The sequence below is a fragment of the Haliotis rufescens genome, unplaced genomic scaffold, assembly GCF_023055435.1.
Source record: "Haliotis rufescens isolate VD_foot unplaced genomic scaffold, xgHalRufe1.0.p SCAF_4, whole genome shotgun sequence".
Taxonomy (NCBI): domain Eukaryota; kingdom Metazoa; phylum Mollusca; class Gastropoda; order Lepetellida; family Haliotidae; genus Haliotis; species Haliotis rufescens.
Window position 1 is genome coordinate 63,041,078 of NW_025964112.1, and position 15,529 is coordinate 63,056,606.

General features: G+C 39.5%; 2 protein-coding genes across 5 annotated transcripts in view; one reads left to right on the top strand and one right to left on the bottom strand.

Annotated features, from left to right (window-relative positions):
* Nucleotides 1–11,079, bottom strand: part of LOC125372290 — a gene marked incomplete at its 5' end in the record, with an annotated part of 46,631 nt that extends 35,552 nt beyond the window's left edge. Inside the window, 2 exons of the mRNA XM_048381612.1 lie at nucleotides 10,661–10,750; nucleotides 11,003–11,079. Of these exons, the coding sequence (XP_048237569.1) occupies nucleotides 10,661–10,750; nucleotides 11,003–11,079 (167 nt within the window). The remainder of the gene's footprint in view (nucleotides 1–10,660; nucleotides 10,751–11,002) is intronic.
* LOC124112190 (sonic hedgehog protein A-like) overlaps nucleotides 1–15,529 on the top strand; it is a 157,871-nt gene that overhangs the window by 79,778 nt on the left and 62,564 nt on the right. The window lies entirely within an intron of this gene.

A 15,529-nucleotide genomic window follows, 5' to 3' on the forward strand; every position in this document is an offset into this window, starting at 1 on the left:
TCGAAATGATAGTACCACAGGTTCGTGGAACGGTGTTCTGTGACTAGAAACACACAGCTCCCGATATGTAGAACAGTGTTGGTCGTTATTGAATTGAAGTAAGTTTAATGTTGGCAAATATTTCAGATATATTAATTTAACAAAGTTAGAAAATATCGGATAAATTAAGACACATGGCAGTTTTAGGTCGCTGTTTGAATGTGAAGTATTCAACAAGTATTAGTGCAGTTCATTTGAAATATTTGCTGATTTGCCACGCACAGTGGAGACCTGTTCATCCAGACAGTGCAGTTTATTGTTGTGCGTATTAACAGGTTTGCGGATAAGCGACACGTAGAGTAGAGTATTCGGTAGGCGACAACAAATTAATAACTGAACATTGTTTTTCTTTCTGAGTAGCCTTCTAATTTGTGGAACATTGATTTAGAGATTAGGGCCAGTCTACTACATTTTGCTACTGAATTTAGTAATACGAAAGTTGCTTGAGAAAAAAACAAAACTCAAAGACGTAACTTAAGTATGAAATTATTATTATTATTATTATTATTATTATTATTATTATTATTATTATTATTTGTGTCATATAAGAAGCTATTATATTTAACGCCGTACTCGGCAATATTGCAGCTGTATGACGGCGGTCTGTAAATACTCGAGTCTGGACCAGACAATCCATTGATTAATAGCATAAGAATCGATCCACGCAATAAGGAAACGATGACATGAATCAACCAAGTCAGCAAGCCTGACAACCCGATCCCGTTAGTCGCCTCTTACGACAAGCATAGTCGCCTTTTACAGCAAGCATGGGTTACTGAAGACTTCTCTACCCCGGATCTTCACGGGACTAATTTCTTAAGCTTTAGATGAGTATGATTAGACACAAGTGCACCACTTAATGTCGCCTTCTCCCTATATAAAGTTAAACATTATATTACATAATGGAAAATGAACAATTTACAATTGAAGAATGACGTTGTGGAAACAGTGCACAATACATACAGTACTCATGTAAAGGGATATAAACAATTTGTTTGAAAGTTAATTGACACATATTGTTAATTATTCCATCCCCATTATTCACAATAATATACCGTAATGCCATGACAGATTGACTATTTCAGTATTAAAGAATCGTGTGTTCTTTAACTGCTTTTGAGTAGTATATGTCTAAGGGTAATGTCAGATCAACATTTACTGAGCGAAAATGTCAAGAGACAAAATCATTGTTGGTCTTCTATAGAAACAAAAATCCGAAATACAAATAGATTGTCTACAACCACATAACTTTCAATGTGGGGAGGCTTGTTCGCAGTAGGTAGGCTTTGCAAAATGCACTACATAAGTTAATATTTACAGGACAAATAAACACAAAAACGCATATACAGTCATTAGATTTATCAGGATGTATTACAAATATACACACGAGTTTAAATGCACACGTATATACCAAGTGTTAAGGGATCACTATATTTCCTCGTCACAAACTGACTTTTCAGTTACCCTGGAAACATATAACCCCACCCAGAGCTCCAGATAAGCTTTTGGTGTTGTGGGTATTTTACCCATGCATTTTAAAATCATTGGGTATCAGTAATTCTATCTGGGTATTCAAGTTTCTGTTACGCACTAGTTTTCACACATGTGGGTATTTAAGTTAAATATTTAATAACACTTTTCATCTAGTCCCTGCAAACTGGTGTCGTGTGGGTTCGGGAGCTTTATAGGACTCAAAAATACCACGATACTTCCACAAGAAAGTGTGATGGCAAATGATCGTGATGTAACTGTCATCGTGGAGTTTGGCAAGGTTTAATTTATAATTTCAAAATAAGTTGCGGATTTGCTAACCGAATACGCAGGGTTATTTACTTCACAATATTTTGATGATACGCACAAGTTTTATTTTTGTAGCGTATCTGTAATGTTCGTTGCGTATTTGATACGCTTGGATTTTATTTTACTGCGTATTTCTGCATTTCTGATGCGTATTTTACGCAGATACGCAGCTTATCTGCCCACCAGATTTCCTGATTATAAATCCACTTTGTTTTCATCCCGTCCATTTTTAAAAAAACAAACAAATTTTTATTGTATGAGCAAGTCAGTGAGTGAATTAATGTGAGTTGTAATAGTAGCATGTTCTGTGGTCGGGCCATGTTACTTTAATCCTCACTGTGTTAATGAGATATATTTTCACTCACTACAGCATGATATTTAAACATTAGAATATAATTAAAAGATGCACTTAGGTGACAGAAGGGGGTAGAAAAATGAGCGGTATTGGTTGTTTGAGAAAATAAATTTTTAATTTTTATCAGTACCGACAAATAAAGGTCCTAGTCGGGACGATTAGCTTGCCATTACCGAAGCTGTATCATCAGCAAAGATTCACAGTTTAAACAACATAATAACTGATGTTTGATATTCTTCATTTTGGAAATTACTAGCATCACCATTAAAATATGCAGTGTTGGAAAATAAATAAATGGATCTCTATTTTGATAAACAAAAATATCACCAAAATATAAGATGAAAAGAGGCAGCCGTTAATTAATGTCGCGTGTGTGATGAATGTGAATACTGCAATCATACATTGACTAGTGTGATGCTTGTTACTCAGGTTTTCTGAGTTCTTATGGTTAACGTTAACCGTAGGTAGCATCAGTTGGAGCACCTGCTCAAACAAGTCTCTGGGTTGTACATAACAAAGGAATGTTGGGAATACTGGGCTCAGCCGACGGGGGACTTCAGGACGCTAAAACACCCATTTCCTTATTTCTACGCAGTGGCTGAAACAAATACCAATACATATTATATATATTTGTTCAGAAATATTTATGAATTCAATTTAATGTACCCACGTGTTTGGTATTTTTAGAACTTTGTTAACTTTATTCAATAAATAAATTCATTATTTCCGATTCAAATTCTGCCTTTCCATCACTGGGTGAACTGTCCCATTGGTGTCATCCCCACTACAAAGGTGATACAGTTTAAAAAGGAAACAGTTCTGTTCGTATTTTCTTTTCGTACCCAAGTCACGTTAAAAAAGGCATCTAGTTTCCCTGGGCTGTCTTGTTGAAAAGTGGTTTGTGTACACATCCGAACGCCACTTGATTCGTGTCACAATAATCATTATTCTTGCACAATTACGATGATTTACTTTGGGGCACACAACGATCATGACACCGAAACATTTGTACTCCCCTTGCTCGGTTGTTACCGCACTCCTACGGCTCTTGGCGACAAATTAAAAACATTAAAAAACAAGGTGATTTATTCTGAAGTACATGTACCATGAAAGTATTTGGAGAATTTTAATTTAAGCAAACGATTTGAAAACGTACCATGTACATAAGTTCCGCATATTCGAGCACTGTTTAAATGTCAAGAAGCCGGAGAGAGCTCCAATTAGTGTCTGCCTCGCACAAGGGATGTGGCCAGTCGTTTCCCACGACGACACCGTCCCACAGAGCTCCTGGGTCAAACGGCGGCTACCCCAAAAACTTACACAAAAGGGGGACGGGGCGATTATCAGTGTTTGAATTTGACAAATTAGCAATAAAAGGGATAGGATGTCCACAAAAGGAATAGGTAGCGAGCGTTAGTATGTTTACTTAAGGTTCATTTACTCCCAGACCGTACACACCTTGCTTAATTAAGCAGCACGAGACCAACAATAGCCATTTCACAGGTGAAGACGCCAGTCACAACGGAGATCCCGGTGTTCATTGTGCGGTGGGGGGAGGGGGGTGTCGCCCGCTGTATTGTTGTTCTTAGTTATGATAACATTTTTTATGGACACAGTTTTGGACTTAGGTTTAGTGGAAAATCGAGAACGGGTGAGGTTGGTATGTGATCGGACTGAGAGCTATGGAGCTGCATCACAGCCTTCAACGACGTAATCGGTCGCATTTCCAAATGGAGTAGCGGGCAAGCAAAACTCATAACAAGCTACTGGGGTGTGAGTTGAAAGCTGACTTTATTTCATGTGGGGCGGTCGGGTAGCCTAGTGGTTAAAGCGTTCGCTCGTCACGCCGAAGACCCGGGTTCGATTCCCGACATGGGTACAATGTGTGAAGCCCATTTTGGTGTCCCCCGCCGTGATTTTGCTGGAATATTGCTAAAAGCGGCGTAAAACCATACTCACTCACTCATGTGCAATGCACATACGTTAGTTGGTTCTAACTCATTGTGGCAATTAGCTGGCAACTATGTTTATGATGGTCAGAGCACAGGCATCATAAGATCGATTGCCACATTCTTATAGAGATCGTGAGCACTAAAATAAACCATCCGTTGGTTCAAATACAAGGATAGGAACAACTGATTCTTTCAAATGTAACTGACCAACTGATTTAGCAAACTCAGCTAAAAGAAAAGAAAAGTTTACTATCATCATAAGAAGCTGGAAAGGGGAGACAAAGAAAGACGTTTGTGCTGTTGGTGACTGTACAGGTTAAAGTTGCTATTGTTGTGTTAGTAGTTATATAGGTGCTGGAGCTAGTTTGTTTGTTTGTTGTTTAACGCCGCACTCAGCAATATTGCAGCCATATGACGGCGGTCTGTTAATAATTGAGTCTGGACCAGACAATCCAGTGATTAATATCATGAGCATCGATCCGCGCAATTGGGATCGATGACATGCATCAACCAAGTCAGCGATCCTCTAATTTTTGCTTTTTATACTGCTCAAGTGATTTATAGCTTGAGACAGAAACTTGCTGAAACAGAAACAAGACAATTTAAAGACTTTACTAAAATATTTACCGAATAGTAATAAAATCAATACGGCCACACAAGTATTTACAGTTTCATGAAAAAGGACTGCTTCAGGGTTGTAATAGTTCGCTGCGTGATACTTTCGTTCAACTACGTAAACGGTCGCATTGACAAGTGTTGGTGAAAAGGGACCCTTAACGGTTGTTACCGTAACTACTGTTCCGAGATGGCCGTAGGAGGGTGTTAATCGTGATTTCACTGTTTTGTGCAACAATATGATAATTCAGAAAAGGTCACAGTTGCCTTCACAGTTAGACATGTCATGGCCAGCTTGGTAGACGGCGTCCCGCAATGCAATACGAGAAACACGCTGTTGCCTCCCCCCCCCCCCCCCCCCCCCGAGGAACACGCGGATCCCCCCCTTTTTAAAATCACACTCAAAACTGAATACATTGTAAGTTTATATTTGCACAGTTGATGGGTAAACGAAATGCAACACTGTAACTCGCTCCAGATGCGATATGAGTTTAATATAATTAACACGATTATCAAACTAACATTTTTCCAGTTTTAAGCATTCACTTCCACTGTAAAACTTAAACTGATACATTGTAAGTTTTGAATAGGTGATAATATCTATAACGGAGAGTGAAGAGAGAGAGAGAGAGAGAGAGAGAGAGAGAGAGAGAGAGAGAGAGAGAGAGAGAGAGAGAGACACACACACAGACACACACACACATCCACACTCACATACTATATACATACTTTCACACACGTCTACTGTTAAAGTCACACAGTGACAACCATTTAAGTCTCATACAATAAACCAGAAAGGTCATACTGGATGAGGGCTATGTGACACGATTAATCGCACTATCGATACATCTCAATTACCAATTGACCGATTGCAATTCACCTCGGGCATTAAACAGTCAATCAGTCAATTATCAGAGTGCCCTGCTCTCCTGCACTGCCGAAACTAGGACTTGGCAAGCAGGTTATAGACTGTTAAATTATGTCGAATACTGCATAGATCTTGTTTGTTTAATGCTGCACTCAGCAATATTCCAGCTTTATGACGAATGCCTGTAAATAATCGAGTCTAGACTAGACAGTGTATTGATTGACATGATGCACATCGATCCACGCCATTGGGATACGGTGACATGCATCAAGCAGGTCAGCGAGCCTGATCATCCGATCCATTTGGTCGCCTCTTACGACAAGCAGGGCTTGCTGGGGACCTATATACTTACCTTGGATCCCCACTACATAAAAAACTACCCTGTAGCTATAGGGTATCCCAGGTACTTGCTATGGATTTTAGTTTTATAAACCACCATTAATACTATTACAATAGTTGCCTTCATAATCACCCTACTATGTTTTACTAAAATCGTCTTTGATAAGATAAAACATCGGTGCGAGGTGGAGTTTTGTACGGATTTTTACAATAAAATGTATTATGTTTTATGATCTGCTGATTAACTACCGTTTTACACGTACTAATGACCAAATAAAGTAACATTCTCGTAAAATGGGGAGTTTCGTCTATAGAGTAAGATTCTCGTTAAAGAAGAAGTGTCGACCGTAGAGTGTAAGAATATTGAAGATAAATAGTAAGATTCTTGTTAAAGTGGTAGTGTCTACTAGAGATTGTAAGATTCTTGTTAAAGGGGTAGTGTTGACCACAGAACGTAAGATTCTTGTTAAATGGTAGTGTGGTGGTGTCGACCAAATTATGAAAGATTCTTGTTAACGGCGTAGTGTCGACCATATAATGAAATATTTTTGTTAAAGGCGTAGTGTCGACCATATGTTGAAAGATTCTTGTTAACTGGTCGTGTAGTGGTGTCGACCAAATAATGAAATATTTTTGTTAAAGGCGTAGTGTGGGACCATATAATGAAATATTTTTGTTAAAGGCGTAGTGTCGACCATATGTTGAAAGATTCTTGTTAACGGCGTAGCGTCGACCATATAATGAAATATTCTTGTTAAAGGCGTAGTGTCGACCATATAATGAAAGATTCTTGTTAACTGGTCGTGTAGTGGTGTCGACCATATAATGAAAGATTCTTGTTAAAGGCGTAGTGTCGACCATATAATGAAAAATTCTTGTTAACTGGTCGTGTAATGGTGTCGACCATATAATGAAAGATTCTTGTTAAAGGCGTAGTGTCGACCATATAATGAAAGATTCTTGTTAACTGGTCATGTAGTGGTGTCGACCATATAATGAAGAGATTCTTGTTAAAGGCGTAGTGTCGACCATATAATGAAAGATTCTTGTTAAAGGCGTAGTGTCGACCATATGTTGAAAGATTCTTGTTAAAGGCGTAGTGTCGACCATATAATGAAAGATTCTTGTTAAAGGCGTAGTGTCGACCATATAATGAAAGATTCTTGTTAAAGGCGTAGTGTCGACTATCTAATGAAAGATTCTTGTTGAAAGGGTAGTGTCGACCATGGAACATAAGATTCTTGTTTAGGGGTAGTGTCTACCATATAATCAAATATTCTTCTTAAAGGGTTAGTGCCGCACATACAATATGATTTTCAGTATAATACGCCGAGACAGTCGCTGACAGAGACCCTGATACAGACACTTTAAGCACATTACATCAAGTCATGTGTTTGCCGGCACTCTTCGCTGGATACCGTTTATAAACCAAACATAAACAAATCGTTCCGCAGTTAATCCTCTGAGTTCTGAGAGCCTCCCTTTAACATAAGTGTTATAGAATGATTCATTGTTTGCACACCAAAGCTTGCGTTAGTACCATGTTGCCACACAAACTCAAACCGGAAATAGAATGTCGGGAACTTTACGTCAGTGCCTTATAAACACTACAGTTATCGCCCTTTGTCGTTTCTTTGAAGTATTGTGTGGGTACAATATTTGGAGCGGGAGGGGAATTCAGTCTTTAAACACAAGAGAGTGCTAATTACACTGCCGTGAGAGGGCGAGGTTTTGTCTCGTGGCTAATGTTTGTTTTGTTAATACGACGACGTCATGAATCAAACATGGCGGACATTCAGTTGACAGGGTTGAGTAATGACCCATGTCCCCTTCACAGGCTATTTCACCTTTACGATCATTGTGAAATAAATCATCGATCAACTACATGTAGGGATGCGTATGTCGTGATGGTTTGACTTTCAGTAGACCTTCAATAGATGTACCTCACGATACGGTATGTATCAATAAATGTCTCTTACGATACGGTATGTATCAATGCATGTACCTTACGATACTGTATGTATCAATGCATGTACCTTACGATACTGTATGTATCAATGCATGTACCTTACGATACGTTATGTATCAATAGATGTACCTCACGATACGGTATGTATCAATAAATGTCTCTTACGATACGGTATGTATCAATGCATGTACCTTACGATACTGTATGTATCAATGCATGTACCTTACGATACGGTATGTACCATACGATATGTATCAGTATATGTATCTCACGATGGGTATGTTTCAATACATGTACCAAACGATACGGTATGTATCAATACATGTATCTTACGAAACGGTATGTTTCAATGCATGTACCTTACGATGGTGAAGTCAGGGCCTCCATATTTCCCGAGGTATCTAATATGATCCGTTCTCTCACATAGGGGCACTGCACTTTATTTTCTCATTGCCCAATTTCACTTTTTTAATTACCTTTTCAACAAACTTGAACAAACTTGAACAAACGCAAAAGTAGTAAAATCGTAAATATCTGACAGAGTGTTGCCGACGTCCCTTCAAAATTAACACCAAAAATGAATTGGTCATTTCTGCATGGATTGGGGTTGATTTGTTTGGAAAGAATAAGGTACTGCAGAAATGTTGTGAAAAGATGGGACAAATCTCAAAAACACAACCATCGGAGAGCCTGGCGCCGAAACACACCAACATGACCGACACGTGCACCATCACTTGTTGGGCTATAAAAAACGTTGGGTTTTCATTTGCATGCCATCACAATCTTACAGCAAGTGAACAGCGAAAACATGCCACGACTGACGGAAGCCCAACACAACAACGTCATCGGCCGACTGCAAACGGGAGAATAACCTTCAGCCGTAGCCAGGTTTTTCCACGTAGCACCAAACACCATTAAAAGACACACTGGAAAACACGTGACCTTCCCTGATCCTGTCGACCACGTATCACTACTAGAGCACAGGACAGATTCATGCTTCTAGGTTACTGACTGTATGTCAAGATGGGTGACTTCAACTTTCCAATAGTCAACTTTTCCTTCATGTCGAGCAATATTCCAGCAGCTCCAGCCTTTGGTGTTAACATTTCACATCTTTTGAGATACAATCGAGCATGCTGTTTCTACCAAGATTTCAAAGAGCGTCATACGACTCTTGCTCAGAAGTTGTTTGATCAAGGTTACAGCATTCAAGGCCTCAGTAAAGCTTTCAAAAAAATTCAAAATTTGACTCATCAGTGACGAACATAATGTCCGATGAAATTTTGACTTTTACCATATGTTCCCGCGTTTTTTAGGTGAATAATTGACTTCCTTTTGCATGTGTTTGTGACGGGTGCCACCGGTGGGGCAGGACGCGCTCACCTTTTCGCGAACACCTGGTATCATCACTATTTGATAGTGACTCATAAACACATGCTAATGATAAAGTCGGAATCGTACAATCGAGTCTGCTTTATGCAGAGATTTCCATTGGAAATGGAAAGTTTTTTTTCACTTTATTTACGTGAAAGAACCACCTTGGTCACATCTACATCTACGCGGAAACCAGGATTGCTTAGGATATCAGTCCAGACAATGAGGGACCGTTGACGCTTAAGGTATTTGCACTAGACGACCAGTTCGAGGTGTCAGTTTCAATGGCTGCAACGTCAATGGTGTCAAGGTCACAGGGTAATGCCACGACTGCGATGGAGACACGTTTGGTTTAGTTACGAGTCACGTTTTTATGCATCGCCTTGCGGATGGTAGACGTCGTGTTTACAGACGTCGCGGGTAACGTTACGCATGAAACTGTATACAGGAAGTGGAAAGATTTGGTGGTGGTAGTGTGATGATGTGGGCGGAAATCTCCTACACTGGTAGATGAAACTGGTTTTGGGGAATTTAACGTAACAAGGATGAGACCCTTCGGCCACACGTCCTTCTCATTATGCAAGAAGCGAACGTCATTTTCCATGAAGACCCGGGTTAGAATAGGTCTTCAGCAACCCATTTTGCCGTAAAAAGCGACTATACTTGCCGTAAGAGGCGACCAACGGGATCGGATGGTCAGGCTCGCCGCGAGTACGTCAGCAACAAGCACAGAACCTCCGACAGTTGACACAAAGACTGCAGGCAGAGTTGGTCAACATTCCCCAGGCCACAACTCGGGATCTGATTGATTCCATGGGACGACGATGCCAGTCAGTGTTGGAGTCTTGTGGTGGCCATACAAGATACTGAGAACAAATGACCTTCATCTTGAAGATCTATTGTTCATTGTGTGATATATGGAACCCAGGTCAATGACAATGATGTGTGCCAATTTTGAACAATCGATTACCATCTGTTGATTTTTTATGTGATAAATAAAATATACATCTAAAATCACTTTTGCGTTTCTATTTTTGCATAGTATGTTATGGATTGGTGAATTGATGGGTGTATAGATGGGCGTATAGATGGTTGTACAGATTATGTATATATGGATGTATAGATGGGCGTATAGATTGGCGTACAGATGGGCGTATATATAGGGGCGTATATATGGGTGTATAGAATGGTGTATAGATGAGTGTATAAATGGGCGTATAGATGGGTGTATAGTTTGGTGGATAGATGGGCGTATATATAAGGGCATATAGATGGGTGTATTAATGGCCATGTATATGGGCGTGTAGATGGGTGTATAGATTGGTATATAGATGAGTGTAAAGATGGGCGTATATATAAGGGCGTATAGATGGGTGTGTATATGGGCGTATAGATGAGCGCATATATGGGCGTATAGGTGGGTGTATAGATTGGCGTATACAAGGATGTATATATGGGCGTGAATATGGGCGTATAGATGGGTGTATAGAATGGTGTATAGATGAGTGTATAAATGGGCGTATAGATGGGTGGATAGATTGGTGGATAGATGGGCGTATATATAAGGGCGTTTATATGGGCGTATAGATGGGTGTATTAATGGGCATGTATATTGGTTTATAGATGAGTGTATAGATGGGCGTATATATAAGGGCGTATAGATGGGTGTATAGATGGGCGTTTATATGAGCGTATAGATGAGTGTATAGATGGGTGTATAGATTGGTGGATAGATGGGCGTATATATAAGGGCGTATAGATGGGTGTATAGACGGGCGTGTATATGGACGTAGAGGTGGGTGTAAAGATGGGCGTATACAAGGATGTATATATGGGCGTATAGATGAGTGCATAGATGGGCGTGTATATGGGTGTATTAATGGACATGTATATGGGTTTATAGATGAGTGTATAGATGGGTGTATAGATGGGCGTGTATATGAGCGTATAGATGAGTGTATAGATAGGCGTGTATATGGGCATATAGTTGGGTGTATAGATGGGCGTATATAAGGACGTATATATGGGCGTATATTATTTTTTCCAGAGTTTCTTCCCTTGTTACATGTTTTTAGATTTTGACCATACACAGTTTTGGCGCTTGATCTATGCTATTTTACTTCGTGCATGATGTCTGCAATGGGGACATGTTTTCTCGGAAACTACTGAAGTTACCTTATCCAAGAGATACTTTTGAAGACTTTTCTAATGACATAAAGCGACCATTGTGCCTATTTCTTCTTAAGTCTTTATAGGACTCTTTCTTATAGTTTATATTCACTACTATATGAACAAACCAAATTTTCTAATGTACCCCATGGGGGGGGGGGGGGGGGGGGGGGGGGGATAATGATAACGCTGTATTAGTGTTTACATTTAAGTTTAGGTTACATTTCTGATTTTATCAGTGACGATTTCGCAATTCGTATAACATCGGTAACTGCATCGGTGTCGTTACTACCCCCGCCACACGCATATGGTCTGGGTTCGATCCACGGTTAGGAGAAGTACATACACCTCCGGATAAATTCTCTCGTGAGTACCCTGGGTTGAAAAGTAATTCATCAATGTGTTAAACCGGTGGACTCAATGTTACTATTGTTACTGTTGTTGATTTGTCCAAATAAAGAGTGTGGCGTTTTCTAATGTAAAAACAAACCGATCTGATACCTTTCAGACGTATTTGTCAAGAACAACAGGCATGCTGCGTCACGTATAGTGTTAGTCTTTCAGTAAGCCATAGAGACATTTCACTCCGATTATCACGTATTTACAGCCAGCAAGACTTAAAAACCCTCCTAAAATATACTTGTATGTCAGTTTCAGTCACAGTAGTTATCTATAGGACCCTCACTGACTGATGCTATCCACCCGACGGCGATTCAATGATAACGCACACACGTATGAATAAGAGTACCTGGAGTCATCCCGGCTTATTAGCTTCTTGTCGTTCTAGAGAATTTATTCAATTGATAGAGAATTTACGATGTCGTCTGCTCAGCTTTGAGACTCCTTACCCTGTCGTCTGCTCGTTCCTCTGTCTTTTAACATAGGGCTGACAACTGATGTTCTCTGCGATTACGATATCATTTATGCCTAGAGAGGCACTCGTAAACTTCAACACAGGTGTAGTGTTTCTGCGAAGTACCAAGTGACACCTACCATTCTTACATCAAGCTATTCCTGCGATTTCGTTTTCGGCTATAACTGTCAACTTTTATAGGTGTTAGAAACGTGCTGTTTCTACGTCGCCCTAGCGTTCTACCCAAGCCCCAAAACAAAAACTATTATATTCCATTTACCACGTGAAAAGGAGCCGACAGAGGTTTATGATCTCGATGACTCAACGGGGAATCTTGCCTTTATTACATCGTCTGTGTTTCAGTCCTTCCTCTCACCACCAACAGTCATTGCAAACTATATTTAGATCTATCGTAACTTAGTATTTCGTTAACATTGTATAGGTATCAGTGCTTTTTGGAATAATGTCTAAAATTTCAAATGACAAAATCTCATTATTGAATTGATACAATTTTATCAAAAATGACCATTTGTACAATTATTTTCGATTAAAAAGTGTTTATCGCAGTTTCCACGGTGACTACATCCTTAGATCGTTTATCTTTGTGTTTTAAATCACAGTTTGTGTGCGTTTTCATCCTTCAGATTTTAATAACCCCTCATCCATATGCCAACACATATTAACAACAATTTATGTACCAAATATTTCAAATCGTTCGGTGCTTTAAACTCTTCTTACAGAATACGACATAGCATATGTTCCTTCACATATCTACGTTGCATCAACGACACGTCTCGGAGCCTTTCATCGTTCGTATTTTCAACTGAGACGTCAATCCAGGTTTTTACACCCCGTCAAATTACCTATACGTTTAGATAGTAAACAACATCTTAGCCACGTTTGTTATTAGGGTAATGTAGGCCCTGGCATGGAGAGATACCGTTGTTTTGGAATGCGCGTTTATGACGACAGAACAACTTCAAAGTATGGCGAAGTCGTCAACTACATCGTGAGCTTCCAGCCCAGTCAGTGTTGGATACAACCTTGTTATTGCTTGTATTGAATGTCAGAACCCCGATTGGAATGTTAACAATCTAATATGACTTAAAGTCTCCCAACGAAGAAACCAGATGACGCTCGTAAAGCAACATACCCCCTATGTATCATTTTAGAAGGACACTCACCTCCCTATGTATTGTATAGCAACCGGGATGTTATACAGTGCAACCTCGTAAATCCGGATTATACCGATCACAGTGAAATTGCCGTAATAAGAAATGTCCGGATTATTTTTTGTGAGGGTATATGTTGTATATAGACCTTTACTCAATACTGTCTGGAATACTGAGTTTCCAGAATATCAAGATCCGTAATAGAGAGGTTTCAGTTGAGTTGATGGTTTATATTAATACCGAAAAAGGACTGTATGAAGTACATCTGGTTAGAGCGCAGAATATCAACTAGTGCAGCATGCAGCACAAATTTCAGTTGATGTTGAATTGAATAATACATATATAATATATAATAATACATATGTAATATATAATATAAAATGCAATTTAATGACAATACTTGCGCTTCATTCAAATAATTGCTTCGTTTATTGAGGGCAAGACAAACAATATAAGGGAAAAAACAACATGGACGAAGTCGTGGACAAAGTGTTTCAGTGAAAGTTTTGTTTAAGGTCAAAGGCACACCACGACGACATATAGTACAAAGTGCACATGTCCTCTAGATACGTTACCAAAACTAACGTGAAGGTGAAGGCTATTTTCAAATGTTATGATTAATATTACCATCAATGTATAGGTTAGAAATCAGAACATACATTGTCGAATGCTATTGAATAAAGTTGTATACTCACTATGGAGCTGAGAATGATTGTTGAGTGCACACTGATCCATTGACTGGGGTAATAGTATCTTGTACATGGAGTACAGCGCCTTATTAATGGACTATTATTATTGTTGTTATTATTATTATTATTATTATTATTATTATTATTATTAACATCCTCCGACGGACACCATGTACTCCAGATACATCGCATAACCTCGACGAGGTGAGCCTCGCATATTCATAGACATATATTTCGAGTTCAGACCAGATTGGTTTTCAGGTAACTGATAACTGATTTCTCTGTCGGCATTGTTGATTGTCGACGCAAGCCTTTATTTCCATTTTAAAGAAGACAAGATATGACAAGATGAACGTTTTCTTCAGGAAACCCTGGAATAAATATATAAGAAATCAATAACTTGAAAATTATGCCATCAACGCAATTCTCACTGAAGTTGGTTATGTATAATTGAGATTATACGTTCCTGCGAAATATTGTTCACCGGTATGCATTTTTCTTACTGTTACAGTAGAACCATATGCACATATATGCTTTAAATGCCGAAAAATCTACCACATTGTGAATACCCAATAAGATTAATTATCTGTAACTTTATTTTCAGATGCGTAATTCGGTAACACTATTTAGAGTGATCTCCCTTGGGGATTTCATGCCACTACACGCGCAATTTCCCATATGTCATCAACGGGGCCATTGCAATGGCACGTGCAGATTGCCGGCAATTTATGGTCTCTTAAATTGGTCCTAACTGGTTCAAAAGAATCGAGAGTAATGGCCCAAACAAGAATAATAAACAAACATTGGCTGTGTGGCCTGCTCGGTAGCATGTAGACTTTAACGAGGTGCGCTTTATCCAGATGTGTTCCAACCGTGTCGGAAGTCGTAACGTCCCTTTCCTGAGTTGCAAAACACGGAGTGACAATCTGGGAATGTATTTAGACAGTAGGAGGTGGAAACTGTACGTCGGAGGGCGCGAAGGTGATTGTGGAGTTTAACAGAACTCATACATTACCGCTGTTACTGCCTTGTTATGACGATCACCCAGGGCACGGAGGAGTTTCACACTACTTCGAGCGGAAAGCGTTTATTTTAGAAAAAACTGCATTTACCGAATCTAAACACAGAGGATTATAAGCTTGTAGCTGGTAGCACTTCCACTTCTTTCAAGCAAGCCGTCAGCAGCCGACATGGCAGGTAGTTTAATACTTATGTGCAGTGCGCATGACAGGGGTGACGTCACAGAACTTTACGCGAACGGAGTACTATGTGCTTTTGGGGAACGGCTTTAAACTCACTCACTTTCTCGCTCACTCACTCACTCACGCACACACT